The following is a 14823-nucleotide window of genomic DNA, read 5'->3' as shown; positions in this document are numbered from 1 at the left end:
AAAAATATTGAAACTATATGATATATCTCCTTTGACTACAATGGAATGAAGCTAGAAATTAATAATAGAGGAAGAAATGGAAAAATCACAAATATTTAGAAATTAAACAACATCCTCTTAGACAAACAATGGGTCAAAGAAGTATTAACAGGGAAATTAGAAAATATATGGAGGAAAATGAAAATGAAAACACAACAAACCAAAATTTATGGGATGAAGCACAGGCAGTGCTGACAAGGAAATGTATAGCTCTAAATGCTTACAATAAAAAAGAAGAAAGATCACAAATCATAGACCTAATCTCAAAAACTGGAGGAACTAAAAAAAGAAAAGCAAACTAAACCCTAAGCAAGCAAAAGGAAGCAAATGACAAAGATTACAACATAGATCAATGAAATGGAGAATTCAAACGAGAGAGAATCAACAAAACAAAAAATTAGTTCCTGAAAGTAATAAAATTGACAAATCTTTACCTACACTAAGAAGGAAATAAAGAGAGAGGGCATAAATAACTAAAATCAGAAAGGAGAAGTGGGACATTACTACTGACCACACAGAAAATAAAAGGACTCTAAGATGATATTATGAACAACAATATGCCAACAAATTAGATAACCTAGATTAAATGGAAAAATTCCTAGAAATACACAAACTACCTGAACTGACTCAAGAAGAATTAGAATATTTCAACAGACCAATAACAAGCAAAAAGATTGAATCAGTAGTCAAAAACTACCCACCAAAGAAAAACCTCCCACAGATGATTTTTGCCAAACATTACAAGAAGAATTAACATCAATCCTGCTGAAACTCTTTGAAAAAATTGAAAAGGAGGGAACATTCTCTAACTTATTCTGCGAGGCCAACATCACTCCTGCATTACCAAAACACTTAGAAAACCAGGAATTGAAGAAAACTTTCTCAACATGATAAACGGCATATATGAATAACCCAGCTTACATCAAACTTAATGGTGAAAGACTCAAAACTTTCCCTTAATATCAGCAACAAGACAAGGATGTGGGTCCACTGTTACCACTATTATTCAAAATTGCACCTGAAGTCCTAGCTAGACCAATCAGACAAGAGCAAAAAGTAAAAGGCATCCAAATTGGAAAGGAAGAGGTGAAATTTTCACTATTTGCAGATGACATGATTCTCTATTTAGAAAACCCTTAAAAATCAAGAAGAAAGCTTCTAGAGCTGATAAATTAATATAGCAGTGTGGTGCTACAAGACCCCAAAGTCAGTAGAGGTTTTGACCCTAGTAATGAAAAATCTGAAGAAATCAAGAAAAGCATTCCATTTACAACAGCAACTAAAAGATTCATATAGTTAAGAATAAATCTAACCAAGGATGTAAAGGACTTAGATACAGAAAATGCAAAACATTGCTGAAATAAATAAAAAAAAGTCTATATACAAAACTCAACTCGAAATGGATCAAAGACCTAAATATAAGAACCAGAACTATCAAACTCCTAAAATAAAATATAGGCAAGGCCTATAGGCCCTTGTGTTAGGCAACAATTTCTTAAATGTTATACCCAAAGCACAAGCAACAAAAGAAATTAGATAAATGGGGCCTCATCAAAGTTAAAGACTTTTGTGCATCAGTGGGCTTTATCATGAAAGCAAAAAGACAATCTATACAACAGGAGAAAATACATAGAAACCACATATCTGAAAAGGTTTTAATATCCAAGATATATAAAGAAATCGTTCAACTGGAAAACAAAAAGACAAAAAACACATTAAAAAATGGGCAAAATATTTGGATTGACTTTTCTCCAAGGAAGATATAAAAATGGCCAAAAAGCACATGAAAAGATGTTCAACATTGTTAGCCATTAGCGATATGCAAATCAAAACCATGAGATGCCAGTTTACACCAACTAGAGTGGCTACTATTATTCATTGCTGTTGGGAATGTAAAATGGTGCAGCTACGGTAGAAGATGGTTTGGTGGTTCCTCAGAAAGTTAACTATAGAATAATCATATGGCCAAGGAGCCCCACTACTAGTATAATCCAAAATGATTGAAAGCAGGGACTCAACCAGGTATCTGTATAGTGATATTCACAGAGCATTATTCACAATTGCCCAAAAATGGCAGTAACCCAAGTGTCCATCAGCTGATGAATGGCTGAATACAATATGGTGTATATATATGATGTAGAATGGACTGAAGTTCTGAGACATGTATGACAGCATGGATGAACCCTGAAGATAACATGCTGAGTGAAAAACGCCAGACACTAAAGGACCAATATTGTATGATCTCATTCTTTTGAAATAATTAGAATAAGCAAATTCATAGAGTCAGAAACTAGAATATAGGTTACCAGAGCTGAGGTGGGGGTAGGGAATGGGGAGTTAATGCTTAAATGGTACAGTGTTTCCATTTGGGATGATGGAAAATTTTTGGTAATGGCTGGTGGTGATGGGAGCACAGCAGTGTGGAATATAATTAACAACACTGAATTATATATTTGAATGAGGTTAAAAGAGGGAAATTTTAGGTTGTAAATATGTTGCTAGAGTAAAAATTAAAATAAAGGGAATAGGACTGTACACTCAAACAGTGTACCCTAATGTAAACCAAGGATGATAGTTATTAGTACAATTATAAAAATGTTCTTTCACTGATAGTAACAAATGCACCATTCTAATATGAGATGTTAATAATAGGGTGGTATTTGGGAACTCTGTACTTATTCATGATTTTCCTGTAAACCTACAACTTCTCTACAATAAAAAATAAATGAATTATTTTTTATTTTTAATTTTTATGAAAAGGGTGCAAAAACTAGTTTCTTGTGCCCTGATTGATTTATTTCATGGAATCCAAATAGTTTTGTGGCCTTGATATTTGTCTATAAAATGATTATCCTTGTGATGATAGTGCCTGGTTACATCAAAAATTGTAAAAGAAACAGAAGGAAACTACTCTTTACACCCGTTTCTGAGGTCTTCCAGTTTGATTGTCCATGCTATCATCTCTATTCTACAAATTTAGCTGCTGTCAGGATTAGTTTTAAATTCCACAGAAACTAGGATTTCAAATCTGTAAAAGATTAGCTACCATTCCTAGTTCTACAGCAAACCTGCTACAGCTTCTTCAGCAAGCTCAGTGCTGAGGCCCCTGGAAGGAAGTCAGAGGAAGTAGATAATGGCTCCAGAGGACAGAAAATGACTTCTCAGAAAGAGCAAGGGAGTCTTTTAAGGAGAAGCAGCCCATGTTTTGGGCAATGTATTCCTACATCTTGAAAAGTAACCTAGCATTTTCCAGGCTTCGGTTTTATAAAATAAAATGATGAGAATATTATCTAAACATCACACAATTCAGGTGTCATCTATACATGCAGACAAAACTAGAATTATATAGTTTCAGGATATCTCATTTATACACATATCCTGTGTGCATATACTTCCATAAGAAGGAAATGAAAACAGATTCTGTTGTTTTAAGACGAGTCAAACACAATATTCAGAAAACAAATAAAAATGAGTAAATATGGCCAGATTTTGTATTTGAGCAGTTACAACAAGGTACAAAGGGTATAAATTGGAATCCTGATTCTATCACACACTAGTTCCATGCCCTTAACTTTTGTTTCCTCATCTATAAAAAGAAGATAATACCAACCTTCCTTATATAGACAATGGAAAAACAATGAGATAAAACGCATGAAGTACCAAGCATATTGCCCAGCACATAGTAAGTACTAGCATATATTATCATAGGACGAGCCTACCTATCTGTATCCTAAATATATTTTTCCAGTTGAAGAGATATCACCATTCCTTAAACTTACGTCTAAAAATAACATATCATTATCCACTTCACTTCCTTTTTTCATCTATTAATGATACTGCCATCCTCCAAGAGGTAGGTAAGCCATAGCTAAGGCCCCAAACTTGAGATGTCGATAAACCTTGCTCCTCCCAGACTGCATGTCATAAAGTCGTATTTTTAGGACTTAACATCCTCTTGGTGCTAATTTTTAGTTTCACACCATGAACTTGTAGTTTTTTCTTGCTTCATGAAATCAACTTTTCTAAAACACAAGGTAAGTATTTGCCTATATTCCATTCCTTTCTGTGGCTGTTTTAAACTTTAAATTTATGGTCATACACATGCACGTGTGCACACACACACACACCTCTGAAAGAGATATGGAGAGGTCAGCAATATATAAATCCATTATGGTGTTTTGTTAGATACATCTAAGAACACCTTTAGCCAGGACAAATGGAAATGGGACGTGGTTTACTACCCACACATTTAAGGCATCCTCAAGCTAAGCGGATTGTATTTCAACTTAGCCACATAAACATTTTTAATACTTACCAGGGCTGGCAAGAATAATCTACTGGTTTGGGCACCTAGGATATAAAAAGGCAAAAATAGATTAAGTTTACTTAAGGGAAGCTTTTAGAAATCAATCACTAATTCAGTTCAGCTGACTCAGCTCTATAAAACTCTAAGTAGCACAGTCCTGGAACTATCCATTGGCAATTTTATACAGAATGAATCATAGTATATGTCAGATAAGTAAAAAATAATTCATTTCACTTTAATTCACTCTTTCATTCATTTTATTGCCAGTGTACTCTAAGGGGAAAGATACTCAGGGAAAAATATGAACTGGAAGCTTTTAGTATTTATTGTCCAGGCAGTTTAATACTATCATAGAAAATTAAAATGAAAACATTATTAAGAAAACCAAATAGCACTTCACTTTACAAAGTTGCTGGGAAAACATGCTAAATAAACAATATACACTGGATTAGACTCTTACTTTTGTAACACTTATTTCTAATTCTTATTTTGAAGTCTATCAACTGAAAAACCTTCTATTCAGGAAAAAGTAATGGAAAATTTCATTTTTCCCTTCTTTCACTTCTATAAATCTTCATACAAGAGAAAAAGATTGCATTTTCTATGCAAATAAAGAAAGAAAAAGAAAGAAGACCTCTTTTAGTTGCTGATCACAACTAGACATGAACAAACAAATAAGGTATATTAATAGCTATAAAATTATATATAGAAAAAATCCCACAGAAAGAGGGACAAGGTTTATACATTCCTGAGAAAAAGACTGGGACTACAGATGGTTTATCTTATGTTCAGAAATTTTTCATGAATTCTTTGTGTCTGTGATATAGACATTCCTTGCTATCTCTGGGCCCTTTTATAATAGGTGATTAAAATATTTTGCCCTCAATTATCACAGTAAAAATATAGTATGTTGAAAGTCTGATAAATATGAATATTTTTCTCACTATGCCAATCTTCATCACAGGCTATTATAAGACTTGTACATCAAAAAATTATCTTTCTGGTTGGAACATCCCTATGGTTATAATATTTAACAATTTTTATCCTATGGATCACATTTTAAAAATTTACCACCTTGTAAAGTCCTGAAGCACAGCAATTAATACTGAAAGTTGTTTACGCCCAGTTCAAACTTACTAATATTTTCTTATGCCATTTTTTCACAAAGAGAAATCAATCTTCAGTGGTTTCTGCTTTGATGATATCATAGATACAGCCTGTGAAATGTGACGGGAAAAACAGTTTCTCTTGCACTCTCCCCCTCTCTTTTGTTTAAACATATACCTAAACACACCTCCTTCCTTGGAGGACAGGAAAAGAAAGGATACGGGAGGGAGGAGGGCAACAAATTCTGGCCATGGACTCCCTTAGCTGGGAAAGGCTGGAGAGCCACAAAATAGAAGGATGACACAGAATTCTAGTGCAGAACAGATTTCCGAGGCGGCTCCATCCTGAAGTGGCCTGTTGGGCTTAGCGTCTCTTTGGCGGGTCTACTTTGATGTGTGAAGAGACGTGACTATCTTAGCTATGCTCTCCACAGCCATGGTGGGTTCTTGCTCTTTTCCATCTGTCAGGGGCCCTCCCGATGCCCCTTCTGTGTACTCTGGGCCCCTGCTTGGGCAGATGTTTCATATTTAAGACTATAGATAATTTTCTCGTGGGTACTATCTCATCCTTGACCATATGTTTACCATTTTTTCAAAATGCTTCTTCCTGCCTTCATTGTAGGCAATTTACATAGCTCATCTTCTGCTACATACATATAGACTTTAAAAATATTTTATTGGGTATATATCATGCATATAAAATAGTACATATAAGGCACAGGCTTATTCTTGAAATACATATTGTAAAGGTTCCTAGAGTGAACTTTCTCTGTGTTTGACTAGAAATATCATTGTTTCACCCTATTCAGGAGTGATAGATCTGGTAGATATAAATTCCTAAATTGACAATTTTCTCTCAAAACTTTGAAATTATTCTGAGTGCTTCAAATATTATTTAATATATTGCAGGTTTTAGTTCTAGAACCTCCATTTGGTTCTTTTTATAGTAGTTCCTATTTGTCTGCTGAGATGACCATCCATTCATTATGAACATATTTTTCTATATGCCCTTGAGCACAGTTATAATAGCTACTTTTTAAATCCTCACCTGTTAATTCTATCATTTAAGTCATCTCAGGGTTTCTCTCCTTGGATTGTTGTTTTTCCTCTTGAGTATATTTCAGGTTTTCCTGTTTCTTTGCATTCAGAGTAATTTTGGATTATGTCTTGGACAAGCTGAGGCTGTCTAGGCTCTGGATTCTATTACTTCCTATAAGGAGCGTTTTTGTGTACTTAAACTAGTTAACTTGGGTTGAACTCCACCTATGAACTCTGTAATCCCTGCAATGAGAGGAAGTGGAATTCTCACTTTAGCCCTTTTAACGTAATTAAACGGTGCTACTTGGGGTCCATACCACTCTGCCAGAGACTGAGGCAGAATTTATACAGATAATTTGAGGTTATTCCTCTCTAGCTCCTTTCTTTCTGAAACTTCCCACCTTCTTTTCCAGCTGCCATGATTTCCCCAAATGCTGTACTCTGGTTCTTCAAGTCCGTAATACTGAGGATTTTCTATCTGAATTTCAGCTTCCCTGCAAGGTACAGCCTTGTCCCTAACTGCCAGCTAAAAGCCATAAAACCAAGAAACTCACCAAATACCATTACTTTTTTCCAAGGGCCAACTTCTCTCTTAGCCAGTGCCTAAAAATAATTTAATTGTGTGTGATATATATATTTTATATATTCATTCCAGATTTTATACTGGAAGAATAGTGCAATAGATGCTACTTTGTAATTACCAGAATTGGAACTTCTTGTTGCTTCCATACTGCTGTTGTTAGCTATAACTCTAATCATCAATCCATTGTTGATAACCTGTGTTTTCTCTCTGGTTGGTTTTAATGTTTTCTCTCTGCCTTTGATGTTCTGCAGTTTCAGGCAAGTGTGTCAGTGTGTTGGCTAATTTTAATTTACTTTTTTTTTTAAGATATATGTATTTGTTTCTCTCCCCTGCCCCCCATCCCGGTTGTCTGTTCTCTGTGTCCATTTGCTGCATCTTCTTTGTCCGCTTCTGTTGTTGTCAGCAGTACGGGAATCTGTGTTTCTTTTTGTTGCGTCATCTTGCTGTGTCAGCTCTCCATGTGTGTGGCACCATTCCTGGGCAGACTGCACTCTGTTTCGCACTGGGTGGCTCTCCTTACGGGGCACACTCCTTGCACGTGGGGCTCCCCTACGCAGGGGACACCCCAGCGTGGCACGGCACTCCTCCCACACATCAGCACTGTGCATGGGCTAGCTTCACACGAGTCAAGGAGGCCTGGGGTTTGAACCATGGACATCCCACGTGGTAGATGGACGCCCTAACCACTGGGCCAAGTTCGCCACCTTAATTTACTTTTGATGCTTAATCTGAAGATTAGTGGTACCATAGATTCTTAAAAATTCTTAGCCATTATTTGTCTAAGTATTGCTTCTCCACAATTATCTCTATTCTTTCCTTTGAGTAGATGTATTTGAACCTTCTCACTCTACTTTCTGTTATATTTTCCATTTCCTCATCTATCTTGGCTGTTCTCAGATATTTCTTCAGGTTTCTCTTCCAATTCTCTTAATATCTATGTCTGTATGCCATTTAATATACCTGGTAAGGTTTTCATTTCACTTACTGTATTATTCATCTTTAGAAGTTATATCTGATTCCTTTTTAATGTACCCAGACAATTTGGGTAGGGACTTATTCCCCTGTTAGAATTTTATTGCCTTTTTATTTCTTCAATCATATTAAAAATAAAATTTTGCATTTAGTATCTGATCCTTCCAATATCTTCCATCTTTGTGGGTCTAATTCTGCATTTTATTGTTTCTGCTAACTTTCGTTCCAGGTGGTTGGTTTCCTCATGAATTTAATGATTTCAAATTATGAACTCATGTTTCCTGGAACTTTATCTGTAAGTTTTTTTGAGAACTGTGTATAGAGAGACTCCAGTCTTGAAAGAATTTGCATTTCCATCTGTTATGATTTGGGAGGAAGGGGACACCAACAAAGATGGAATCACTTTAAATTACACTTTTAGCTTAGAATTATTTATGCCACAGGGCAGGTATGAAGTCCAGCCCCATGCCTGCATAGTTTTTGGATTTAAGGTTAGGAATTTTCAGAGGAGACTGCTTTCTTTTTTCTACCCCACCCAAAGCTAAGACCAAGATAGGTGTATCTCTTTCTTTAGGATGTTGTGCTTTTTCCCCCGAGTTCCCTCATAGAGGGCTCCAGAATTTACACAGAGATAATCACACCATACTGCTAGCTCCAGGCTTTGTCTCCAGGTGCCTATATTGCCAGAAATGAAATAGTCTCATTTATCTTCCTCCCATGCTTTCTTCAATTCTAGGTTCCTATCTGCATACTGCAGAGCTTTTTAGGAGACTGGCATAGCAGAGGCAGAAGGATAATTTTTCAGCTCAGCACTACCTAAGGACCCCTGATAAACAATATGTCCCAGGATCAAAAGAGATACCATTTTCCAAGCTTCCTCAATCTATCCTCCCTCCAATATCCCCTCTTCCTGCTTAGCTTCACTTAACGTGTCTTACAACCAACCAACGAACCTATAATTTCACTAAGCAGTAAAATTTGAATACTCATTAGCTTCAAGGTATAAAGTAATATTTAGTATGCAGTTCTACCCATATTTCTTTGTACCTCTACAAATCCTTATCATCTTAAAATTTTTGAATAGATTTCTCCTTCCAGTCACTGAATCATACTATACCATAAAATATAATCCTATAAGCTGATTTAATTAGGATCTACCACTGTCAATTGCCTACATACAACTGCTTTTCATTTATCTGTTTTCAGCCAACAAAATTTATAAAATACCACTATGTGCCCATTTAGTCCCATGGTAAAATCTTAAATGCTCATTTTATGCCTTCTTTTAAAGGATGAAGAAGAAAACAATATTTAAGAAAACAAATTCTTAATATCTCTGATTTGACTTCTCAAGGTTCCCAAACATCTAAATGTTAGATGCCCCTTGACTATGTATAAACACAACTGCATTAGGGATGGGAAGTCTGAATTTTGTTCATACAAATGACAAATAACTAGTTAAATAAATACTTTTGTTTATCTAGTTAAATAAATACTTTTGTTTATCTAGTTAAATAAAAGTAGTATCAAATGTCAACATCTTTCAAGACTATAACATAAGATTAAAAAAAATTTGTGACACTAGATCACAGGACCAAAAAACTAGCAAGTGCTTTTTTATGACCCTTGCCTTTTTAATTAATTAAGCTTGAATGAGTGGAGTAGATTTTTCTATAGACCATACTCTGAAAGCAAAGATGGCAGACATTCATGTTTATAATATGAAAAAGAATGTCCAGTTTAGACATTCAGGAAGGGCTGAAAGATAGCAAGCAAGATGACTTAAGGAGGGATTTTTGTTGTTATTGTTGTTTAATTTGCTTGTTTGTTTTAAGCCACCAACTCCATTATAATAAAGTAAAGGAATTTCATTTACTTGGAATTGATAACTAAAATGTTTTAGTACAATCCACCCTAAACACCACATTGTGATAGCGAAATCATGTCACTCCAAACAACAATTTATAAATCTCATAAAGCACCAGAGAGTACATCTTAAATTGCATTCACCCAAAATATTATTTGAGTTAGTATTCATTCTTCTCCTTGTACTCCTAATGTGTTTGTTGCTTTCAGAACATTTCATTAAGGCATTAAACAAACATAATGACATGCTAAAACATTTAAAAAACATATTTAGAGATTTGATTGAAGAATGTGTGGGCTCTCATGCTTCTTTTGCACCCTAGTTGAAGTGTAATATCTCTCTGTAAGCTAAAGAGACTGGGGAATAGATTAGACCATACCATTCTCATTACAGAGGGGAAAGGGAAACTTGTATAATCCATCTAATCTTTAGCTTGGGTTTATTTGTTCTAATGCCTTATAGACATTCTAATTTTGTAAATCCTATCAAGTTAAATTTGCCTTTTGCACATTTTCCTTAACACTTAAAATATTTTCTGATAATAGAATCATATTGATGTTGAATTCTAACAGCAATAGCCATAACATTTAAACATAAATGATCCCTCAAGAAAATAATAAAATTAATGAGCAACCTGACCAATTTCCTTTTTCATTCTTGCATAATTAATTACAGTATCAAAAACAAAAACAACAACAAAAAGAAATAAGGTACTGGTACTTACACATGGGCAAGGCTTGACAACATCACTTGGAAAAAATCCTACTTCTCCAGATGCTAAATTTCTACCCTAGGTTAGGGGAAAAAAATTCATTAGTGAGAACAACCTTACCATAAATGATAACCCTATATCGCAGCTTACATGGTATTGGTCTGTATAGTCCTTTGAGTTAATGTCACATCTAGTCCTAAGCATTAACTTATGACTCAGGAAGGGAAGCAGAAGCGGAGAGAGGGCTTTTTGGTTGTTGTTGCTGTTGCTGTTTTTAATTGTTAAACTTTAAATGCAGTTTCAGGTCATGGTCATAAAATAAGAATTCAAGTAAGATTTTCAAGTCTAGCAATCAATTTCGTTTAGTTTACATTCTTTGACCCTATACAGAGAGAACAGCATATTCTATTTTCAGTTTTATATTCATTAATACAAGTGAAGTGAAATCATATTGCCTTTTTGCAGGCTCATAATTAATTAGGAATTCAACTTAAGGGGTTACTATTTGTGTCACTATCAGAACACATAACGATATTCCTCCACTGAGACAGACATTTTACAAGACACATACGGAAATGGAAAACGTATTATGACATGGTAAGTTTTAGATGATTTTTTAATGTAGGTGAAAGGAATATGACACTGAATAAGAGAAGAGGATAGCTAAGATCTTGAAGGAGAGAATTATAATTCAAAAGGGCATTATAAATGATAAAAGATGGAAGAAATTAGCAACGAAAAAACCAAAGCACAAAACGGGGGGAGAAAAACATAACTTCAGAAAAATCTGTTCTTGGAGACTTCTGGTCAAATTCCCCTTAAAAAGACCACATGATACTAACCACACAATTGTTACTCCTTTTCTAGAAAGACAAACTATACTCCAAATATACCATAACAATCAGAACATATAATTACAAAGTTCTTTTGAGATTACTTCTCTTTGTCCAGAAATTAGGCTAATTTAACATTTAACAATTGCCTGCTACTCAGTAGCTCAGATGAGTAAATTGCATTATGATTGGATGTTATATGCTCTATTATTTTTGACCCAAGAAAAGTAATGAAGTACGATCTGAAATTCTCTCCCTGTTGAGGCCGCATCCCTGTTATGCCCATGGACCTTTGTTGAGTTTGTAAGGAAATTTCTTAAAGCGGGAATCCAGAACTGCAGAAAAGGTTATAGATGAAGAAGAAGAGGAGAAAAACGGAGAGGAGGAGGATGGAAAAGAGAAGGGGCAAGTAGAGCAGGAAGTGGGAGGGGAAGGATGAAAGGGAAGGAGAGGTATATGTTCCTCAATTAGGGAGGCGAAGAGGGAGAGGCTAGGACAGAGAGGGAGATCATTTAAATAACTAAGCAAAGAGAAGGTATTAATTTTTGCAAGATTCTAAAACTGATTACACTTGCATTTTGCAGGAAAAGCAAATGAACATGTGAAACATTCATTCATTCATTCATTCAACAAGTACAATATAATATTAATTCATTTGGTTAGACGTCGAGAAAATGTTTAAAATGATCAACAGTTGCTGTTTTTCAATATATTTTGAGAGCAATAGCATGTGGGCAATGGAAATTAAGAGAAGAAAGTGAGTACTAGAAGTTTGCCTAAAAGTGACAAGGAAGAGGTGGCACATGAAATTTCAGCTAGCTTTGTAAAATGCATAGGATTTAAGTAAATGGAAAAGTGAATGGAGGAGAACATTCTGGAAACAACAAAAAAAAATTACATGAGAAATGCACAGGGGTATGAAATTACAGGATGCACATAGGAAATGCAAATAGTTCTCTTTCAATGGAGCCTAATAAGGGCTCATATTCATTAAAGACTTCCTACATGCTAGACACTGCTCTCAGGGCTTCATTTCATCCTTACAGCGATCCTTTTTGGCAGGTCCAGTTGCTCTCCCTGTTTCACGGATAATGAGGAAAACGAGACAGCGAAATTAAGTGACTCACCCAAGGTCACAAAGAGAGCAAGCAGCAAAGCCAGAATTCAAATTCAGCTCTTCTGACTTCAGAGCTGTCCTGGCTCTGTCCGAGCACAGGACTCATAAAGGAGAGTGGGAAATAAGTCTAAAGAGGCAAGGAGTGGATTAGACTAAGATCTATGAATTTACCGTTGGTGATGGGGCCTCACCAAATAGGGATAGTAGTTTAGGAAAATGGAACTGATATTCTCATTGAAAATGGATTATAGATGGGCCTGAATATGCAGGTAAAAATATCATTAGAGACCAGGTACAATTAAGAGAAGAGGGCATGGAGGAGGGTGCTAGAGATATTGCTTACCTAGTCTGTGGAACTTGTCTGTGGATCAGAATTGAAAAGAGCAGAGGGAATAACAAGGATGGGGGTTAGAGGTGATTATATACTCCATTCAAACAGAGAGCAGGCTTAGAAGGGAAACTTCAAATCATAGGAGCAAGATTCCTATGGGAGAAAATAGAGAGAGAAGGTGGAAGACGGACCTCACAGAAAGTATTGCAACTAAAGACAGCAAGGAATCACCAGGAGGAAGGAGAATCAGAGACTGAGAGCAGCACCATAATTATGAGGTTGGAATGAAGTATTTCTCGTGTATTTACTGAGTGCATTATGGTGCTTTATTTTAAGCATGATACTGAGATGCAAGCAAATAAGGGCAATATTTAGCTAGACTTTTAAACACAAATGTCCTGCAATATTGAGAGCAAAATGTAAGGCTGTGTGGGTGGGGAACCGTACACAGATGGAGGCTCAGAAGAGAAAGGGTAAGGGTGATTTTTTACAAAACAGAAAAATAAGACCTTTGAGAGCACACTAAAGGAAATAAGTCTATTTTGCAGGAGAAAAGCCTGAGAGAGAGAGCCTTATAACAGTCTTTCAAAAGTATATTTGAAGGTGTATCAACAAATTGGAAAATTATGGCTATTATAAGAATGCTGAACTGTCAATCCCCATTCTTTATCAGAAGAACAAAAGGTTGTAATCCAGAGAATGTGGAGTTTGGGAGAGGCAGAGATATTTCTGTGACAGTGAATGTTGGCCAATGTAATAGTACCTACTTCTTCAGTATGAAATTGACAAAGGGCCTCACGTATAGACTGACAGTTTCAGTAGATGCCTCTTCCAAAACTCAGTTCACACATCACCTCCTTCATCGTCTCTCCTATTAAACCTTTCTCAGTCTGCAGATTCAGATTTAATCTCACCTCTGCTCTCTCACTGCACCTTCACAGTCCTCTATTTTTACACAAGTCACATGCAAATATTTCTTTACATGGTTTTCATCATCAGACTGTGAACCCTTTGAGATCAAGAACAAGGTGTCCATCAATTTTATAAATCAGGATCTCTCTTAACCTGATAATACCCAGGCCAATGAGTGGTGTCAGTCCCAATTTCTCTTTATTGGAAAGAATAACATATAGCACACTGTTTCCACACAAGCAAGCACTGAGAAGCATTAAATTGTCTTTTGCTTTATGAAAATATTCATATGGTGACATCCCTCAACCTTTCCCTGACATTTTGTGCAAAAGAGCATGTGTATGAGACACAATGACACAAAGTTGCTAGAGAGCGGGAGGTGGGAGGCAGGACACAAAGAGTAAGAGAAAGTTCCATGAATTTTGTAATTTATGAAGGTGTATACTGGAACAGCTTTTCTGTTTCATTTTCTCCCTTTTTAGAACCAAGGGTTCAACTCAAAAGGCGTGAATACCGGGTACCGAGGGCTTTCTTGACAGAGAAAAAGGAGCCACTGCCATGAGCAAAAGCCTGAAAACTGTGGAGAACAGATAATTCCCACCTAAAGCGGGGCTTTTTGAGAATAGGAGGACAGCAGTTAACAACTACACCAGGAAAACAGGTGTAAATTGGGACTGTTCAAGGTATTGTGGGATATATACGGTCACCATACCTAAACCTGTTTTGTTCTTTCTCCTGTCAATTTAAGGACTCTATTGGTGATCTTTCCAGGAAGGGCAAAATTTCGCTAAGCAGACTGCCAAGGACATTCTGAATAGGATTTCCCCCCCTTAATGGAATGTCCTAGCAGGGCTGGTTACATTGCCTTATTGGTGAATAGGCCTTCCTCAGAAGAAAAAGAGGAGAGAGAATAATTTAACACATCTTAACAGATGAATAAAGCTACATTTCCTCCCTTTTTAGCAACGGGAGATAATATGTGCTGTATTAAATGATTTTCTACTTAT

At 35.9% G+C, this 14823-nt stretch overlaps 1 protein-coding gene across 1 annotated transcript in view; it reads right to left on the bottom strand.

Annotated features, from left to right (window-relative positions):
• VAV3 (vav guanine nucleotide exchange factor 3) overlaps window positions 1-14823 on the bottom strand; it is a 362653-nt gene that overhangs the window by 46264 nt on the left and 301566 nt on the right. The window contains exons 21-22 of the mRNA XM_004481228.5: window positions 10636-10701; window positions 4355-4389 (exon numbers count right to left, since the gene is read on the bottom strand). Coding sequence (XP_004481285.1) covers window positions 4355-4389; window positions 10636-10701 — 101 coding nt within the window. The remainder of the gene's footprint in view (window positions 1-4354; window positions 4390-10635; window positions 10702-14823) is intronic.

Source organism: Dasypus novemcinctus, chromosome 9, assembly GCF_030445035.2.
Source record: "Dasypus novemcinctus isolate mDasNov1 chromosome 9, mDasNov1.1.hap2, whole genome shotgun sequence".
Classification (NCBI taxonomy): Eukaryota; Metazoa; Chordata; class Mammalia; order Cingulata; family Dasypodidae; genus Dasypus; species Dasypus novemcinctus.
This window is presented reverse-complemented; position numbering and strand designations above follow the sequence as displayed.